Source organism: Leucoraja erinacea, chromosome 7 (genome assembly GCF_028641065.1).
Source record: "Leucoraja erinacea ecotype New England chromosome 7, Leri_hhj_1, whole genome shotgun sequence".
NCBI lineage: Eukaryota > Metazoa > Chordata > Chondrichthyes > Rajiformes > Rajidae > Leucoraja > Leucoraja erinaceus.
In genome coordinates, this window is record NC_073383.1 from 32,625,422 (window position 1) to 32,642,276 (window position 16,855).

The 16,855-nt window shown below is 44.7% G+C and overlaps 1 protein-coding gene across 3 annotated transcripts in view; it reads left to right on the forward strand.

Moving 5' to 3' along the window:
• LOC129698842 (sodium channel protein type 2 subunit alpha-like) overlaps positions 1-16,855 on the forward strand; it is a 127,145-nt gene that overhangs the window by 22,541 nt on the left and 87,749 nt on the right. The window contains exons 2-7 of one of the 3 annotated variants that reach the window (XM_055638162.1): positions 4,223-4,539; positions 6,880-6,998; positions 9,061-9,150; positions 10,741-10,869; positions 12,461-12,552; positions 16,000-16,257. In XM_055638162.1, the coding sequence (XP_055494137.1) occupies positions 4,276-4,539; positions 6,880-6,998; positions 9,061-9,150; positions 10,741-10,869; positions 12,461-12,552; positions 16,000-16,257 (952 nt within the window). In that variant the 5' untranslated portion in view covers positions 4,223-4,275. Of the gene's footprint in view, positions 1-4,222; positions 4,540-6,879; positions 6,999-7,380; positions 9,151-10,740; positions 10,870-12,267; positions 12,360-12,460; positions 12,553-15,999; positions 16,258-16,855 lie in introns of those variants that run through there. The other 2 variants (XM_055638161.1, XM_055638160.1) reach the window with 2 other exon arrangements.

The following is a 16,855-nucleotide window of genomic DNA, read 5'->3' on the forward strand; positions in this document are numbered from 1 at the left end:
CTATCAGCTTAGTCACAGAGTTGTACAACATGGAAATAGGTCTTTTGGCCCATCAACTCCATGTCAACCAATGTGGCATATTCTGCTGGTCCCATTTGTCTGCATTAGGCCCATAGCCCAAACCCTTCCTATCCATATATCTGTCCAAATCTATACATAACTAAAACTCTGATCTTGTTATCTTCCGGTTTGGCGGTCTTTCTATTTGCGCAAAAATGGTTCCGATAGCTCTACGATTTTTCGCCAGTTCACTCGCCGTTCTCCTGTGCTGCGAGTGCAGGTTTAAGCGAGGTTTAAAAAGCTTAAAAACCGCTCATGCACAGATCGATCTCTTCTCCTGCCAGTCAGCGCCGCACGGATTAGTCTCTTCCTCTGTCACTCCCTGGGAAAGACTGCCCCTTCCTGCACCATCGCGTCTTTACTTGAGCTGAGGATGGCTGGCGGAGGTTTCCAACCTGACTTTCGGAGGGACCCGAAGCAGCCCAGCCCCGCCCCAAGCAGCCCAGCGTCGGAGACCCAGCCCAGACTGGTCGGAGATGTCGCCGATGTCGCCAAACAGAAAGCGGCGACTCTGATCCCGGTGGAGGAGAACGACCAGCGACCAGCGCCCACCGTGAGTCCCCATCGTACTGCCAATTCCAGCCACTACACCTCTGGTCCTCCTCGCTGGCTCTTCCCCCCCCTCCCCCGTGATGGCCCCCTCTCCCCCATGGCTCTTCCCTGTCTTTTCTCCAAGCTCACTCACTCCTACCCACACACCCCTCTCCCCCACAACCCCGCCTGCCCACACCCCCCCTGCCCCCCGCGCACACACAACCTCCAGTGCATTTTAAAAGCCATAATTGTATCTGCTTCTATAGCTTCCTCTGGCAACTCATTCCAGATGTGGACTGTTGTTGTTCGTTCTTCGTAGTCGAAGAAGACCATGACTTCAGTGTTTTTGTTTGTGTGTACGGAGGTAACTGGTGAGACCAATCCGGGCCCGGAAGACTCGCCGCATATGGGACATAGTTGGGTGGGTGCTGCAGTAGAAGTTGAAGTGGCTCGAGCCTTACATGCCCCCGTGTCCTCTGAGCTTCTGTGGTGCGCTTCTTCTCAGCTGCACACGCACCTGTGGTGACCTTGCTTCGCCTAGTTGGCCCTGAAGCCATGACTTGCGCTTGACTTGGATTAGAGTGAGGGAGAGTTGTGCAACTTGCCCCAGCCTATCTGGAACCAGTGGCAAGACTGAGTCAAGACGGCTGGTGATAGGTCAGGATGCAGTGGATGGCCACCTGTGTTCTGCGTGAACATTGTGCCCTAATTGCGCTCCACAACTCTTTGCTAGGTCCACCTTCCTACCCGTTGGACCGCCAAATAGTGGTCTCCTCCACGTATTCCGCCAGATCCAGTCCTTTCCTGAATAAGATAATAGCCACAAGGCAGTGGAGGTTTGCATTTGGCGTTTTCCTTCACCCCTCCAGGGTGCTATATGGAGGACGCCTGTGAGTGACTGTGTTTAACACGGGGAGACTGGTGCAGAGGCAGCCACCCCATGGTCCTTGACAGATCTAGGTCAGGTTCCGGTGGCATTGAGTCCAAGACGACCGGAGACCCTTTTCTTCTGCAGCCCTCATCCGCCTTCACAACCGTTGTGACGCTCCACTAAAGTCAGCCATCATCCTCCGCCTGTTCTACCGTTGAGGTCTTGGTTGGATTGCTCTTTGTCAGAGACCTCCCCCTTGACCTTAACACCATGGGTGACACTACCAGGAGCATAGCTCCAGACAGCATCGCTCTCAGGATCTCAGGTCCACACGAGCTTCTCCACCACGACAAGACGACAATCGACGAAGAAGCAGATACAGACTATGCTCTGAGTGAAAACGTTGTCCCTGAGGTCCCTCTTAAATCTTTCCCCTCTTACCTTAACCCTGTGTCCTCTAGTTTTAGAATCTTCTACCCTGGCAAGAAGACTGTGAGAATTCACTTTATCATTGTCTCTAGTTTTTTTTTGTTGCAAATATATTGAGGTCTGGAAAAAATTATTGCATTAATTTCATCGAACTTTGGGAAGATTTGGGCTTGCACCTTCGGGTCTATTTACTGAATAAAAGGCATTCTTCTCTTTTATAAGAACGCCATAAAGATTGCTGAGAAGAGGGAATTGTACAAAAAGGATCATAAAATTATGAGGAGCGCATAAATATGGTAAACGGAGAACCTCTTCCTCGGGGTGCAAACGTAAAAGACGAAAAGGCAAGGTTTAAAGTGCGAGGGGCAAAGATTAAAGGAGATGCAATGGGCAAGTTGTTCTACATTGTACCTGTAACATGCTGCCAGGGGTGGTGGTAGAGGCAGACTCAAGAGTGGATGGACACACACATGGATATGCAGGGAATGGAGGGATATGGACTACATGCAGGCAGAGGAGATTAGTTTAACTTGGCATCATGTTTGCCAAGAAGTTGTAAGCCGAAGGGATTGTTCCTGCACTTTATGTTCTATGAATGTGTATGTTTATGTGGAATTTTGAAGCGTGAGAGTTGACCTCCCTGGGTCGCTGTGTAGAATGGAACTGCAGATGCTGGTTTATACCGAAGATGGGCCGAAGATTGAAGGAAGGTCTCGACTCAAAGTCACCCGTACTTTTCTCCAGAGATGCCGCCTGACCCGCTGAGTTACTCCAGCATTTTGTGTCTTTTCCTGCACTGTCCCTAGTACAACCAAGGTCGTTTTTGTAGTTCAGAGTTTAGTTGGAGGTCGTAGTGTTCTATAGCTTGATGGTTGTTGGGAGGAAACTGCTCCTGAACCCGTACGGTACAGTTTTCAGGTTCTATCTTATTCCTGATGGCAGGAGTGAAATGAGAGCATGGTCAGGGTCTGTGTTGATGCTGGCTACCTTTTTGAGGCAGCGCCTCCTTTAGATCCCTTCAATGATGGGGAGGTCAGTACCTGTGATGAACCGGGCAGTGTTCACCACTCTCTCTCTGTAGATCCCTTAAATGGTGGGGAGGTCGGTACCCGTGATGAACTGGGCAGTGTTCACTACTTTTTGCAATCAGCTTCGTTCCTGGGCTTTCAAGTTGCTTTCCCTCAATTTGGGCCATTATTGTAATTTATTTCCTTCTGACTGCCACTTGTACAGTGCACTGCGCCATCTGCCCGGCTGGAATCTGCAGACAAAAGTTCAGTTGCGACCTTGCCATTGAGATCCGTAGGGTTTCCTATTCCCCCTCCTGCACTCGCACACTCTCGACTTTCCCTTCCACTTCCATTATCTCCCCCCAGGCGTGGGTAATGACAGTGACAAATAAATGACAAATAAATGGTATTGTGTATTGTGTAGCGGAGGGAACTCTACACGTCGCAGGTGAACGTTTGGCTGGTGAACGTTTCCTGGAAAGTAAATTGAACTCAAAAGTAAAATGGAGACACAAGGAACTGCAGATGCTGGAACCTTCAGCAAAAACACAAAGTGCTGGCAGGCAGGCCAAGCAGCATCTGTGGAGGGAATGGACAGGTGAGAGATTGGAAGAAGTGTCCTGACCCAAAACATCGCCTGTCCATTTCCTCCTCAGATACTGCCTGACCCACCAACTTCCACCAGCACTTTGTGTTCTAGTGTGAAAAGTTATTCACTACCAAGTTTTAAGATTAAAAATCTATGAATGTGAAATGTAAATCACAATAAAGAATACAATAGTTTGTGCAGATTACAGTGAAGTATGAAATGGTTACTTTACAATGATTTTAATGATATTAAAATGATAAGTTTCATGCATGATAGTTTAGTTTATTGTCACGTGTACTGAGGTACAGTGAAAAGTTTTTATTTGCATTCTATCGTCCGACTACATGGATGCAAACAAGCCATCTACATTTCATAGATAAAGGATAAATGGTACAATATTTAGTGGAAAATAAAGTCCGATAAAGTCCAATTAAAGATAGTTAAAGGTCTCTAATGAGGTAGATGGCCTAAATCAGTGTCAGCAAAATAATCCTATTACCACCTTGAATAAAATTATCAACACATTGGAATTGAACTTGGAAATCAAATCAAGTCAAGTTTATTGTCATTCACACATGTGGGATGGTGACAGGATGGTTCAGTTGCCTGATAACAGCTGGAAAGAAACTGTCCCTGAATCTGGAGGCGTGTGTTTTCACACTTCTGTACCTCTTGCCTGATTATTTTCAGCGTAATGATTTTCCTGTGTGTGTATCTGTTTTAACGCAGCACCATTTTATGCACGAGGCTAGACGTTAATCTCCAAGGTGCACGATGAAAAGATGGCGCAAACACAGCTTGCACCACCAGGACCAGACAGCCTCGTGCATTTCACCCGTGAGTCGCTTGCGGCTATTGAGACATGTATCGCGGAGGAGAAGGCCAAGAAACCCAAGGACCAACACAGCGACGATGACGAGAATGGCCCAAAGCCACACCGTGACTTGGAAGCCGGCAAATCACTACCATTTATTTATGGTGACTTACCTCGAGAGTTGGTTTCCAAACCTATGGAAGATCTGGACCCATTTTACAGAACAAAAAAAGTGAGTGAATCATTGGATTTTTAAATGGGAAATGTACTTGGCAATGGGTTTAATGTTGGTATTTCTTCTTTTGCTTGTTGTGACATTTTTGTGAATATCTAATCCCATTATGTGTGATGATTATTATCAATTGGTATAAGCTGCCCTAAATCTGTTTCTGCTTGCCAGTGAATTCTGCTGCTGTATACCTGAGGTCTGGAATCTTGACCAAACAAAGTGTCACAGAGTTATACAGCACAGAACAGGCACTTTTCCCAACCCCTACATGCCAACCAACATACCCCATCTACACTAGTCCCAGTGTTCTACATTTGGCCGATATCCTTCTAAACCTTTCCTTCCCATGTACCTGTCCAAATATCTTGTAAATGCTGTTATTGTACCTGCCTCAACTACCACTTCTGGCAGCTCGTTCCATACACCCACCACCCTCTGTGCAAAAAAGTTACCTCTTAGGCTTTTATTACATTTTTCCCCTTGCCTTAAACCTATGTCTTCTGGTTCTTGATTCCTCTACTCTGGGTAAACGTATCTGTGCATTCACCCTATCAATTCCACTCATGATTTTACATACACCGTTTGCATGGAGTTTGTACATTCTCCCTGTGACTGCACGGGTTTCCTCCGGTTTCAGCCCACATTCCAAAGGTGTGCAGGTTTGTAGGTTAATTGGCTTCTGCAAATTGTTCCTAGTGTGTAGGATACAACTGGTGTAACTGGGGTATACAGCTGGTCGACGTGGACCTGTTTCCACACTGTGACTCTGAACTCAACAAAACTAGTTAGATTGTAACATTATTCTCTAATATCAAATCAATCAATCAATCAGTTTTATTCGTCACTTGCACATAAAGTGCAAGTGAAATGAATTTGCCGGCAGCGGTACAATGAAAAAGAACACACAAAAACACAATAAAAATTTAACACAAACATCCACCACGGCATTCATCACTGTGGTGGAAGGCACAAAATTTGGCCAATTCTCCTCCATTTTCCCCCGTGGTCGGGACCTCAACCGCTGCTGCCGCCGCTGTGGGCATCCAGATGAGTGAAAGTCCAGGTAAGTCCTGAAACGGTGCCTCCCCCACTGGAGACCGCGGCTTCAGGTTGGTGTAGGTCGATGATTTAAAGTTCCTGCCGTGCCGCAGCCAGAAGCACCGCAGACCTCAGGGCCAGCGGTCGAAGCTCCCCTCCAGGGGTCCCCGGCGAGGGACCCCGCTCCTGATGGTAAGTCGTCACCGCGCACGCGGTAGAGGTTGGCTGCAGGTCGGTAGTGGTGGCTTCTTCTTCTCCCAGGTCCCCAACGAGGGATTCCAGGCTGCCGCGGGCCAGCAAAACGGAGCGCTCCCCTCCGGCGAGCCCTGGCGAGGGCTTGCCCGCTCCACGCCGAGAGTCCAAACTGTGCCCCAGACGCGTTTCCGGGAAAGGCCGCACCAATCCTAGCTGTTAGGTCACAGGGGTGGTGTCATGGAAAAAGTCGTCGCTCCGTGGAGGAGGCGACCGAAGCTGTTTCCCCCTTACCCCCCTACTCAAGACACACAAAGAAACATTAAAAACATACATTAAAATATACTAAAAAAACAAAAAAAGTAGAAAAAAAACAGACACGCAGCGCTCCCACCGACCAGGCATTAATATATATGTAACGTACTATCCAGGATGTTTTTCTATTAAATTTGATTTTATCTTTAAGGAATTTTAAAATCATCTTTAAGCTGGAAAGGGTGCAGAGACAATGTTGCCAGGGCCTGAGCTGTAGGAAGAGGCTGGGTGGCTCGGCGCAGGAGGCTGAGGGGTGATCTTATCGAAGTGAACAAAATCATGAGGGGAAAAGATAGGGTGAATGCCCAGAGTAATTTTAACCAGAGTAGGGGAATCAAGAACCACAGGGCATAGGTTTAAGGTTAGAGGGACAAGATTTAAAAATAACCTGAGAGGCAACTTTTTCACACAGAGGGTGGTTGATATATGGAATGAGCTGCCAGAGGAGGTAGTTGAGGCAGGAACAATAACCACCTTTAAAATACATTTGGACAGGCACATGGATAGGGTAGGTTTAGAGGGATATGGGCCAAACACGAGCAGGCGGGACGAGTGTAGGTGGGGCATCTTGGTCGGCAAATGGGACTACGTTAGTGAGTTGCGCCGAATGGCCTGCTTCCATGCTGTATGACTGACTCTGAATTGCTGTTGCTGTTTCTATCTTGCTACACAGAAAATAATTGCAGATTATATTCAATGTTTCACAATAAAATGTAAACCATGATAAATGCTCTTCTCACCTAATGTGATTGTGTGTGCATTTCCATTCTAATCATGTATTTTCTTTTTCCCTTCCAGACTTTTATAGTATTGAATAGAGGGAAGGCCATCTTCCGATTTAGTGCCACGCCTGCCTTGTACATGTTAAGTCCTTTCAATCCTATAAGGAAGATAGCTATTAAGATTTTGGTACATTCATATCCTTTACATGGTATTTTGTTAAAATGTAAAATGCAATGGTGTTTAAGAACTGGAGATTCCTCTTTATTTTCTACATGGATGTAGCAATTGACTTTCTGAAGGCTTTCGACAAGGTCCCACATAAGAGATTAGTATACAAACTTAAAGCACACGGTATTAGGGGTTCAGTATTGATGTGGATAGAGAACTGGCTGGCAAACAGGAAGCAAAGAGTAGCAGTTAACGGGTTCTTTTCAGAATGGCAGGCAGTGACTAGTGGGGTACCGCAAGGCTCAGTGCTGGGACCCTAGCTACTTACAATATATATTAATGATTTGGACGAGGGATTTAAATGCAACATCTCCAAGTTTGCGGATGACACGAAGCTGGGGGGCAGTGTTAGCTGTGAGGAGGATCCTAGGAGGCTGCAAGATGGCTGGGTGAGTGGGCAAATGCATGGCAGATGCAGTATAATGTGGATAAATGTGAGGTTATCCATTTTGGTGGCAAAAACGTGAAAGCAGACTATTATCTAAATGGTGGCCGATTGGGAAAGGGGGAGATGCAGCGAGACCTGGGTGTCATGCTACACCAGTCATTGAAGGTAGGCATGCAGGTGCAGCAGGCAGTGAAGAAAGCGAATGGTATGTTAGCATTCATAGCAAATGGATTTGAGTATTAGAGCAGGGAGGTTCTACTGCAGTTGTACAGGGTCTTGGTGAGACCACACCTGAAGTATTGCGTACAGTTTTGGTCTTCTAATCTGAGGAAGGACATTCTTGCCATAGAGGGAGTGCAGAGAAGGTTCACCAGACTGATTCCTGGGATGTCAGGACTTTCATATGAAGAAAGACTGGATAGTACTTTAGAAGACTCGCTAGAATTTAGAAGATTGAGAGGGGATCTTATAGAAACGTACAAAATTCTTAAGGGGTTGGACAGGCTAGATGCAGGAAGATTGTTCCCGATGTTGGGGAAGTCCAGAACAAGGGGTCACAGTTTAAGGATAAAGGGGAAATCTTTTAGGACTGAGATGAGAAAAAACATTTTTCACACAGAGAGTGGTGAATCTCTGGAATTCTCTGCCACAGAAGGTAGTTGAGGCCAGTTCATTGGCTATATTTAAGAGGGAGTTAGATGTGGCCCTTGTGGCTAAAGGGATCAGGGGGTATGGAGAGAAGGCAGGTTCAGGATACTGAGTTGGATGATCAGCCATGATCATATTGAATGGCGGTGCAGGCTCGAAGGGCTGAATGGCCTACTCCTGCACCTATTTTCTATGTTTCTATATTGATAATATTCATACCCAGCCAGGCTACATAAAAAGTGCAGTTAAAATCGTGGTCATAATTATTTGATTCCAGATAGGGATACATGGCAGATATTGTCCAGGAGTTTTATCCTTAAACTAATACTTCTGAAGCTGAACACTATTGGAATTATCAGTGTCAAGAAAGAGCCGGAGTGACACAGTGGTGCAGCGGGTAGAGCCGCTGCCTCATAGCTCCAGAGACCCGGGTTCAATCCTGACCTCTGCGTGGAGTTTGCACCTTCTCCCTGTGATTGCATGGGTTTCCACCCACATCCTGAAGACGTGCAGGTTTGTAGGTTAATTGGCTTTTAGTAAATTGTCCCCTAGTGTGTAGGGAGTGGTTGCAAAAGTGGGATAACATAGAACTAGTATGAATGGGTGATCAATGGTTGTCGTGGACCGAAGGGCCGGTTTCCATGCTGAATCTTTCATAATCATTGCTGGCTGTTAAAGATTATGGATTTGCTAGAACTGCCATGAGATGGAGGGAAGAAATGTGGATGGTTAAACACTCTGAAGAGAGTCACTCATCTTCCCATAATTTGGTTCGTAAAGATTGGAAAGTGTTGAGAACTGTAACGTCTAGCGAATTGTTGGGTGGAGCGGTTTTGGAAGTAAGCACTTGGAGAATGCTATAAATGGCTGAAATTCAAGAAATATAGTATCGTTACCAGAAACATGAACCCTTTCTATATCGGGCTAGTGATGAATAAATTCACCATGCTTTAATTTCCAAACGCTGTGACGTTTTCTTGACTAAGTCATACATTGTTCAGCATGCTCATCATGTGCACTATTATGACCAATTGTGTGTTTATGACAAACCATAACCCACCAGAATGGACCAAGAATGTAGAGTAAGTACACACCACTTTGTGTCTTCTTCAGTTCTTAAACAAATAATAGGTGGCTCAGTGACGCAGTGGGTAGAGCCAGAGATACGGGTTCGATCCTGACCACGGGTGCTGTCTGTGTGGAGTTTGCACGTTCTCCCTGTGAACGCGTGGGTTTCCTCTGGGTGCTCCAATTTCCTCCCACTTCCCAAGGACGTGCAGGTTTGTAGGTTAATTGGTGCCCCTAGTGAGTAGGGAATGGATGAGAAAATGGGATAACATGGAATTAGTGTGAACGGATGATCGATGGTCAGCGTGGACTTGGTGGGTCGAAATGTAAATTTTCCTGCATCGCTGAACCAAATTAAAATAATCTAATAAGATCTCCATATTTTGCCTCAGTAATAGCTTAAATAATACATTTAAATTTCATAAATTAATTTAAATAGATTCCTTCCAATTGCACACAATTTAATATTTGATCATTCCTGCTGAAACTTCTGCCGAATATCTTTCAGTTGTCCCTTTGTTACAACGTCCCTCAATACCCTCCTACAGGCAGTAGATCAGTCATAATTGAGTGGTGGAGAAGACTCGATGGGCCAAATAGCCTAATTCTGCACCTATGCCATATGGTCTATGGTCTTCATCAAAGAGATCTTTAAGGGTCTGCATTTCAAATCTATTCACACAGGAAAGAGTCGGCATGATTAAATCACTAATGACTGTGAATTATGCATTGCCGAGATCATAGTCAGTCACACAGCACCAAAACAGGACTTTGTCCCACTTAGTCCATGCCGACTAAGGTGCCCCATCTAAGTTAGTGCCATGTCCCTGCGTTTGAACCTTGTGCAATGTACCTATCCAAGTGTCCTTTAAAGATAAAGGCAACATATAACATGGAGAACATAGAACAGTACAGCACAGGAACAGGCCCTTCGGCCCACAATGTCCATGCAGAACCTGCTGCCAAGACCTTATCTGCCCTCCATTCCCTGCATTTCAACGCGCCTGTCCAAAAGGCAATAAATGCCACAATCTCATATATGCCTCAACAACCATATCGGTAGTGCTTTCCAGGCACCCACCACCCTCTGTGTAAAAACAAACATGTTCTACACATCTCCTTTAAAATTTGCCCCTCTCACCTTAAAGCTTTGCCCTCTGGTGTTTGATATTTTCATCCTGGGGAAAATAGATGTGAGTGTCTACTTTATGTCTCCATAATATTTAATGTAAGAGAAATCAAAGGCATTTTTGTAGCAGAAATCAGAGCAAAAACGTTTTCACCCAGAGAGTTGTGAATTTATGGAATTCCCTGCCACAGAGGGCAGTGGAGGCCAAGTCACTAGATGGATTTAAGAGAGAGTTAGGTAGAGCTCTAGGGGCTAGTGGAGTCAAGGGATATGGGGAGAAGGCAGGCACGGGTTATTGATAGGGGACGATCAGCCATGATCACAATGAATGGTGGTGCTGGCTCGAAGGGCCGAATGGCCTCCTCCTGCACCTATTTTCTATGTTTCTAAACATCGCAGTCTTTCCAGATGGAAATTTATGAAAGTTTCCCTTACTGAAATAGCTGAACAGATCTTTTTATTGTCATTCCAACAGGTATACCTTTACTGGTATATACACATTTGAATCACTTATAAAAATCCTTGCAAGGGGCTTCTGTATCGATCACTTCACATTTCTCCGAGATCCATGGAATTGGTTAGATTTCAGTGTCATTGTCATGGCGTAAGTATTTGCATCAAACGTTCTATGTGTTGTCCAACTCTGAAGCAATGTGTGTGAATAATGAAATCAAAGAGACTGCGCTGTGTTGAATTGCCCTTGATCACCATTGCCGACATTTCCACCAGAGAGGATGGTTGGCCTTGAAGGAACCGGATCAATTGTTTGAGAAATACATTTTTGATGTATTGTTATTGCTTGATGTCCAAGTGTGTATAAGGTGCAAAACTGAATCGCACCCGAAGGTCCCTACACTGATTCCTGATTGATGTTAATTAAACCATTTTTACTTGGGCTGTCAGTGAAATGCTTAGATTTGATCCAATGGCTCATTTAATTATAGATTCATACAGCATGGAAACAGTCCCTTCAGCCCAAATTGCCCATGCTGACCAAGATGCCACATCCACGCCAGTCCCACCTGCCCCTATTTGGGTCATATCCCTCTTAAAGTTTTCCTATCCATGTACCTGAGCAAATGTGTTTTAAATGTTGCTCTGTTACCTGACTCGGCTACCTCCTGTGTCAGCTCGATTCATATACCTGTGTGAAAAAGTCACCCCTCGGGCTCCTGCTAAATCTTTCCTCTCTCACTTTAAACCTATGTCTTCTGCTTCTTGGTTTCCTTTTATGGGTAAAAGACTGTGAATTCAGCCTATCTATTCCCCTCATGATCTTATACACCTCTATAAGATCACCCCTCATCCTTCTGCACTCCAAGGAATATAGTCCCAGCCTGCCCAACCTCTCACGATAGCTCAGGCCCTCGAATTCGGGCAACACCTTTGTAAATCTTCTCTGCAGTCTTTCAAGCTTAGGGGAACCTTTCCTATAGCAGGGTGACCAAATCATATCATTCTTTTTTCTATGCTCCAGGAAATGTAAACCTAATCCTAATGCACAGCTGGTAGACCCCGTGTCACAGCATCAGAGCAAATCTTCTCTGCACTCTTTTCAGTTTAACGACATCGTTCTCACAGCAGGGTGGCCAAGCAGGCTGAACACAATTTATCTCGGCCTGGGAGGGAAACAAAAAAAAAATTCAACAAATGTTTACTTTGTTGGGTTATTTTGTGGAGTTTGCACGTTCTCCCTGTGACCGCGTGGGTTTCCTCCAGGTGCTCTGGTTCCCTCCCACATCCAAAAGACGTGCAGGTTTGTAGGTTAATTGTCCCTCTGTAAATTGTCCTCTAGTGTGTATGGAGCAGATGAGAAAGTGGGATATCGCAGAGCCAGTGTGAGCGGGTGATCGATGGTCGGCGTGGACTCATTGGGCCGAAGGGCCTGTTTCCATGCTGTATCTTTCAATCGGTTCAATCGGATCTCCTATTGGGAGAATGCATATTTTAAAACATATTGAAATTATTACAAAGCCAAAATAATTGTGATTTAATTCTACAGGTATGTAACAGAATTTGTAAACCTAGGCAATGTTTCAGCTCTTCGAACTTTCAGAGTATTGAGAGCTTTGAAAACTATTTCTGTAATCCCAGGTAAGAAGTGATTGATGCTAGGTGGCAGTAGGTCCCTGTGTATCTTCAGGTGTATATCGGTGTGTTGTCATTGTGTTTGTCTGTTCCCTCCCCTATTACAGATATGTGACAGAGTTTGTCGACTTGGGTAATGTCTCAGCTTTGAGAACATTCAGGGTTCTCCGAGCATTGAAAACGATCTCAGTCATTCCAGGTGAGACCTGAATTAAACACCCAGGCTGATTTCATTTTGTATATTTATGCAGTACAGGTCCACTGCCCATTTTCCAGCACCTTTGGTTCAAGAGCCAGGCCATATTTGAAGGGGTATTCGTCGCGAATGAGGGGTACCTGGCGAGGAGGGGGGGGGGGGGGGAGGGTGGAGGGGTTGGAGGAGGAAAGGGGGTGCCTGCTGCCACATGCGGCGGCCAGCAGTAGATAGGGCTGTTCAGTGAACTTTTGTAACTTTGTCAATGCCAAAACATGGTGTCACTTGTTCACTGCCTAGGTGAGGTCTGCTGCATGAATTGACTGGGTTGTGTGCAAAATAAAGCATTTCACTGTACCCAGGTACATGTGACATTAAAGAATGATTGAATCGTCACTGAATCATTGAATGGCATTATCTGTTTTTCCGGACCAAGAGAGGTCACATAATAATAATACAACAATACACCTCTGACCCTCGAATGATACCCCTCCTGTGATTCTGAAGCACCCTGGATTTCTAGAAACTTAAATAAAACAAATATTAGATGTAAATTAATTTTGTATCGGAACTTGCATATCTTACATGAGCAGTCCAGTTAATGAGTTGCCCTCGGAAGTCCAGATGAGGGTTGGATCGGCGACCCTGTCGATCCGAGATTTGCCGAATCTGCCGGTGATCCGGAAGGGTGAGCATGCTTGCCATCCGGTCTGGGCCTCCGAGAGGAGTCCATCGGTAACGGGACGGACCACCTTGGCCGCGGAGGGTAACCAATCATCCATGGAATTCTCGATTAGGTCAATGATCAGCCATGCTCACATTGAATGGCTTGAAGGACAGAATGGCCCACTCCTGCACCTATTGTCTTGTCTGTTATCTATTGACAAGGTCGGCCACCCCACCAGGCCTAGGCGCCACATTTTCAGGAGACTTCCGGGGGTGGGGGTTTCAAGTGCGCTCTCGTAATTTTGTCTGGATTAAGGGAGGTGCCGGACCACCAGTTGCTGGAAAATCGGTGATGGAGCTGTTTTGCAATTAAAAAATAATGCCCAAATGTAGGAATCATAACATATTTCTGAAATATTCCTTGCATTTGAGTGTATATTTTTGCATGTGGGTCAGCCTTGATGTTTAATAACTTCTTGCATGAAATATTGTAACATCCAAGCATGAACTGTAACATCCTGCAGTACCTGTCACCCTTTCCCCACAATGTAAATTACTCAATGCATTCTGTTAAGGTTCTCTGTTGAAATTATGTACTTTTTCTTTGCTGTAAATCAAACCTCATGCATAAACTCAATACTGAAAGTACAAATGTGGAAAAGATTAACAAAAGCACATGCATGCAAGTGTTGTAAGGCTGAGATCACCTTTGTTCTCCAAACCAAATTGGTTGTAAAACATCCTTATTGTTCCTGGGATTTTCACGACATATGCCCATTTTTACGATATGATGATAATTGATGTAATTTAGAAACAAGGAACTGCAGATACTGGTTTATATCAAAGATGGACAGAAAATGCTGGAGTAACTCAGCAGGTCAGGCAGCATCTCTGGAGGATAAAGGATATGTAACGTTCCGGGTCGGTACCTGGCTGCAGATGTAATTTAGATTGATTAGTGTTCAATGTTGCAAGTTGGCTCAAGTTTCATGTGTAATTACATTACACTCTCCATTTCTGGAGACTGTTTTCTTGCCCCTGTTGATGTTTAAAATCTCAAACAATCAAGACCGTAAGACCTAGGGGCGGCAAAGTGGCGCAGCTGGTACAGCCGGTCCCTGGATTTTGATCCTGGGCTGGGTTGTCTTTGAGGAGTTTGTACCTTCTCCCTGTGACCGCGTGGATTTCCTCCGGGTGCTCCTCCCACGTCCCAAAGATGTGCGGGTTCTGTAGGTTAATTGACCCTCAAATTGCTCCTCATGTGTAATGAGTGGATGAGAAAGTGGGATAAAGCAGAATTAGTGTGTGTGGGTGATCGATGGTCGGCGTGGATTTGGTGGGCTGAAGGGCGTGTTTCCCTGCTGTATCTCTAACTAAATCGTAAGACATACTGTAGGGGGACAGAATTAGGCCATTTGGCCCCATCAAGTCTACTCTGCCATTCAATCATGGCTGATCTATCTTTCCCTCTCAACCCCATTCTCCTGACCTCTCACCATAACCTTTGGCACCCTCACTAATCGAGAACAATCAATCTCCACTTTAAAGGATGCGCAATGACTTGGCCTCTGTGGCAATGAATTCCACCAAAATATTTGTCATATTTGCTTTAAACCAGCAACAGTTTTAAGGCCAGTGGTCCTAGTTAAGGCAAAACAAAAGTACTTCAATAGTTAATACTTAAAAATTATTAAAAAATTAAAAACATTTAGGTTTGGAAGAGACATCTGTCCTCCAGCCTTCATTGTAACTACAGCTTCAGGATCTAGAAAATAGCTCCTTTTAAGATTAAAAATATTGAGTTGATCAATAGAAATAAACATAGAGGCAACACTGTGGTGCAGCGGGTGTAGTTACAACCTTGCATTTGCACAATGGTGCAGTTGGCATATTCTCCCTGTGACTGCGTGGGTTTCCTCCTGGTGCTCTGGTTTCCTCCCACATCCCATAGAAGTGCAGGATTGTAGGTTAATTGGCCCTCTGTAAATTGCCCTTAGTGTGCAGGGAGCGGTAGAATCTGGGGTGAGTTAAAAGGAATGTGGGGTAGATAAAAATTGGAAGGTAGAAACAAGGAACTGCAGAAGCTGGTTTACCAAGGGAAAGACAAAATAAATGCTGGAGTAATTCAGCAAGTCAGGCAGCATCTGTGGAGAACATGAAGAGGTCGGGACCCTTCTAACTTCTTCAGACTCGTATGGATTGGACCAATGTAAGATAGATGGCCTCTGATGGTCAGTGTGGACTTGGTAAGTCAAAATGCTTAAATTCAGGGGTGTGTGTTCTTGTATCTAATTTTCCATAAATGCATCTGGACATTTCACCCCATTCATAATTTGAAGCACTGCACATAAGATTAACTTTAGCTGCACAAAACACTTTTCATTATTCTTGCACTACAGCGGGCATTCATTACGTGTGAGCCTGCTTTCTGCAAATTCTCACAAGGCTATGTTGTTTCTTTCCATGTCTTGTTTGCATGAGTTTGGCCAATACAATACAGAAGGAACTGAAATAAAATAAGAACACCTTGGGAATGCTCAGCAGGTCGGGCAGCTCCTGTGGAAGGGAATGCAAAGTTAATGCTTCAGGTTGCTTCCTTTGAAAGTTGATTGACCTGAAATGGTGACTCTTTCTCTCTCCACAGATGCGGACTGATCTGCCGAGTATTTCCACCACTTTCTGTCTCTATTTCAAGTTTCCATCATCTGCGTTTTTTTCTTTGCTTTTCAATCATAAGAAGATCTGATTTCTTCCCTTGGATGTCAAAAACATTTTGTTTTGTTGCAGGTCTCAAGACCATTGTGGGTGCCCTGATTCAATCAGTGAAGAAACTGGCTGATGTGATGATTCTGACTGTGTTTTGCTTGAGCGTATTTGCACTAATAGGACTACAGCTGTTCATGGGAAACTTGAAACACAAATGTGTAAAGTGGCCGCCACTAGACTTTGATTTCAATGCAAAAAACAGCTCGTCGGGCCTGAATGGCACCATGACCAATGAGACCCAGAACACATTTGACTTTGGGAGATACATCTTAGATAAAGGTAAGCACAATGTTCGCATTAGATCATTTATCAGTATATTTGGAAAATTACGTGTCGTTGTGGCCGCCCTATTACAGGAAGGCTGTGGAGGCTTTGGAGAGGGTGCCAATTTAGCTTGGTTTAGTGTATTGTCATGTGTACCAAGGAGCAATGAAAAGCTTGTTCTTATGTGCTAACCAATCAACGGAAAGACTGTACATGATTACAATCAAGCCATCACAGTATACAGATACATGATAGGGGAATAAGTGACCAAGTCTGAACACAATACTCCAAGTGCAGCATCACCAATGTCTTGTACTTTAAAATAATTATTGTAATTAACACCAAGTTTTTTTAATACATTTTATCCTACATCTTTGCTAAAGCCTTTGATTCCACACTGGGATTCAGTTCAACAGAAAATAGCAATTGGGAGACTATAGGGTTACCCAAACCTAATCCAATTTATATTCAACATCTCCATTTGCTCTTGCAGTATATATACCAAAATAATTTATAAAACCTGCTATCACTAGCTGATTCATTACAATTCAATTTGGAATTTTCCTTGGCACAGAGTCATACAGTATACAGTCATACATGTACCTGTCTAAAT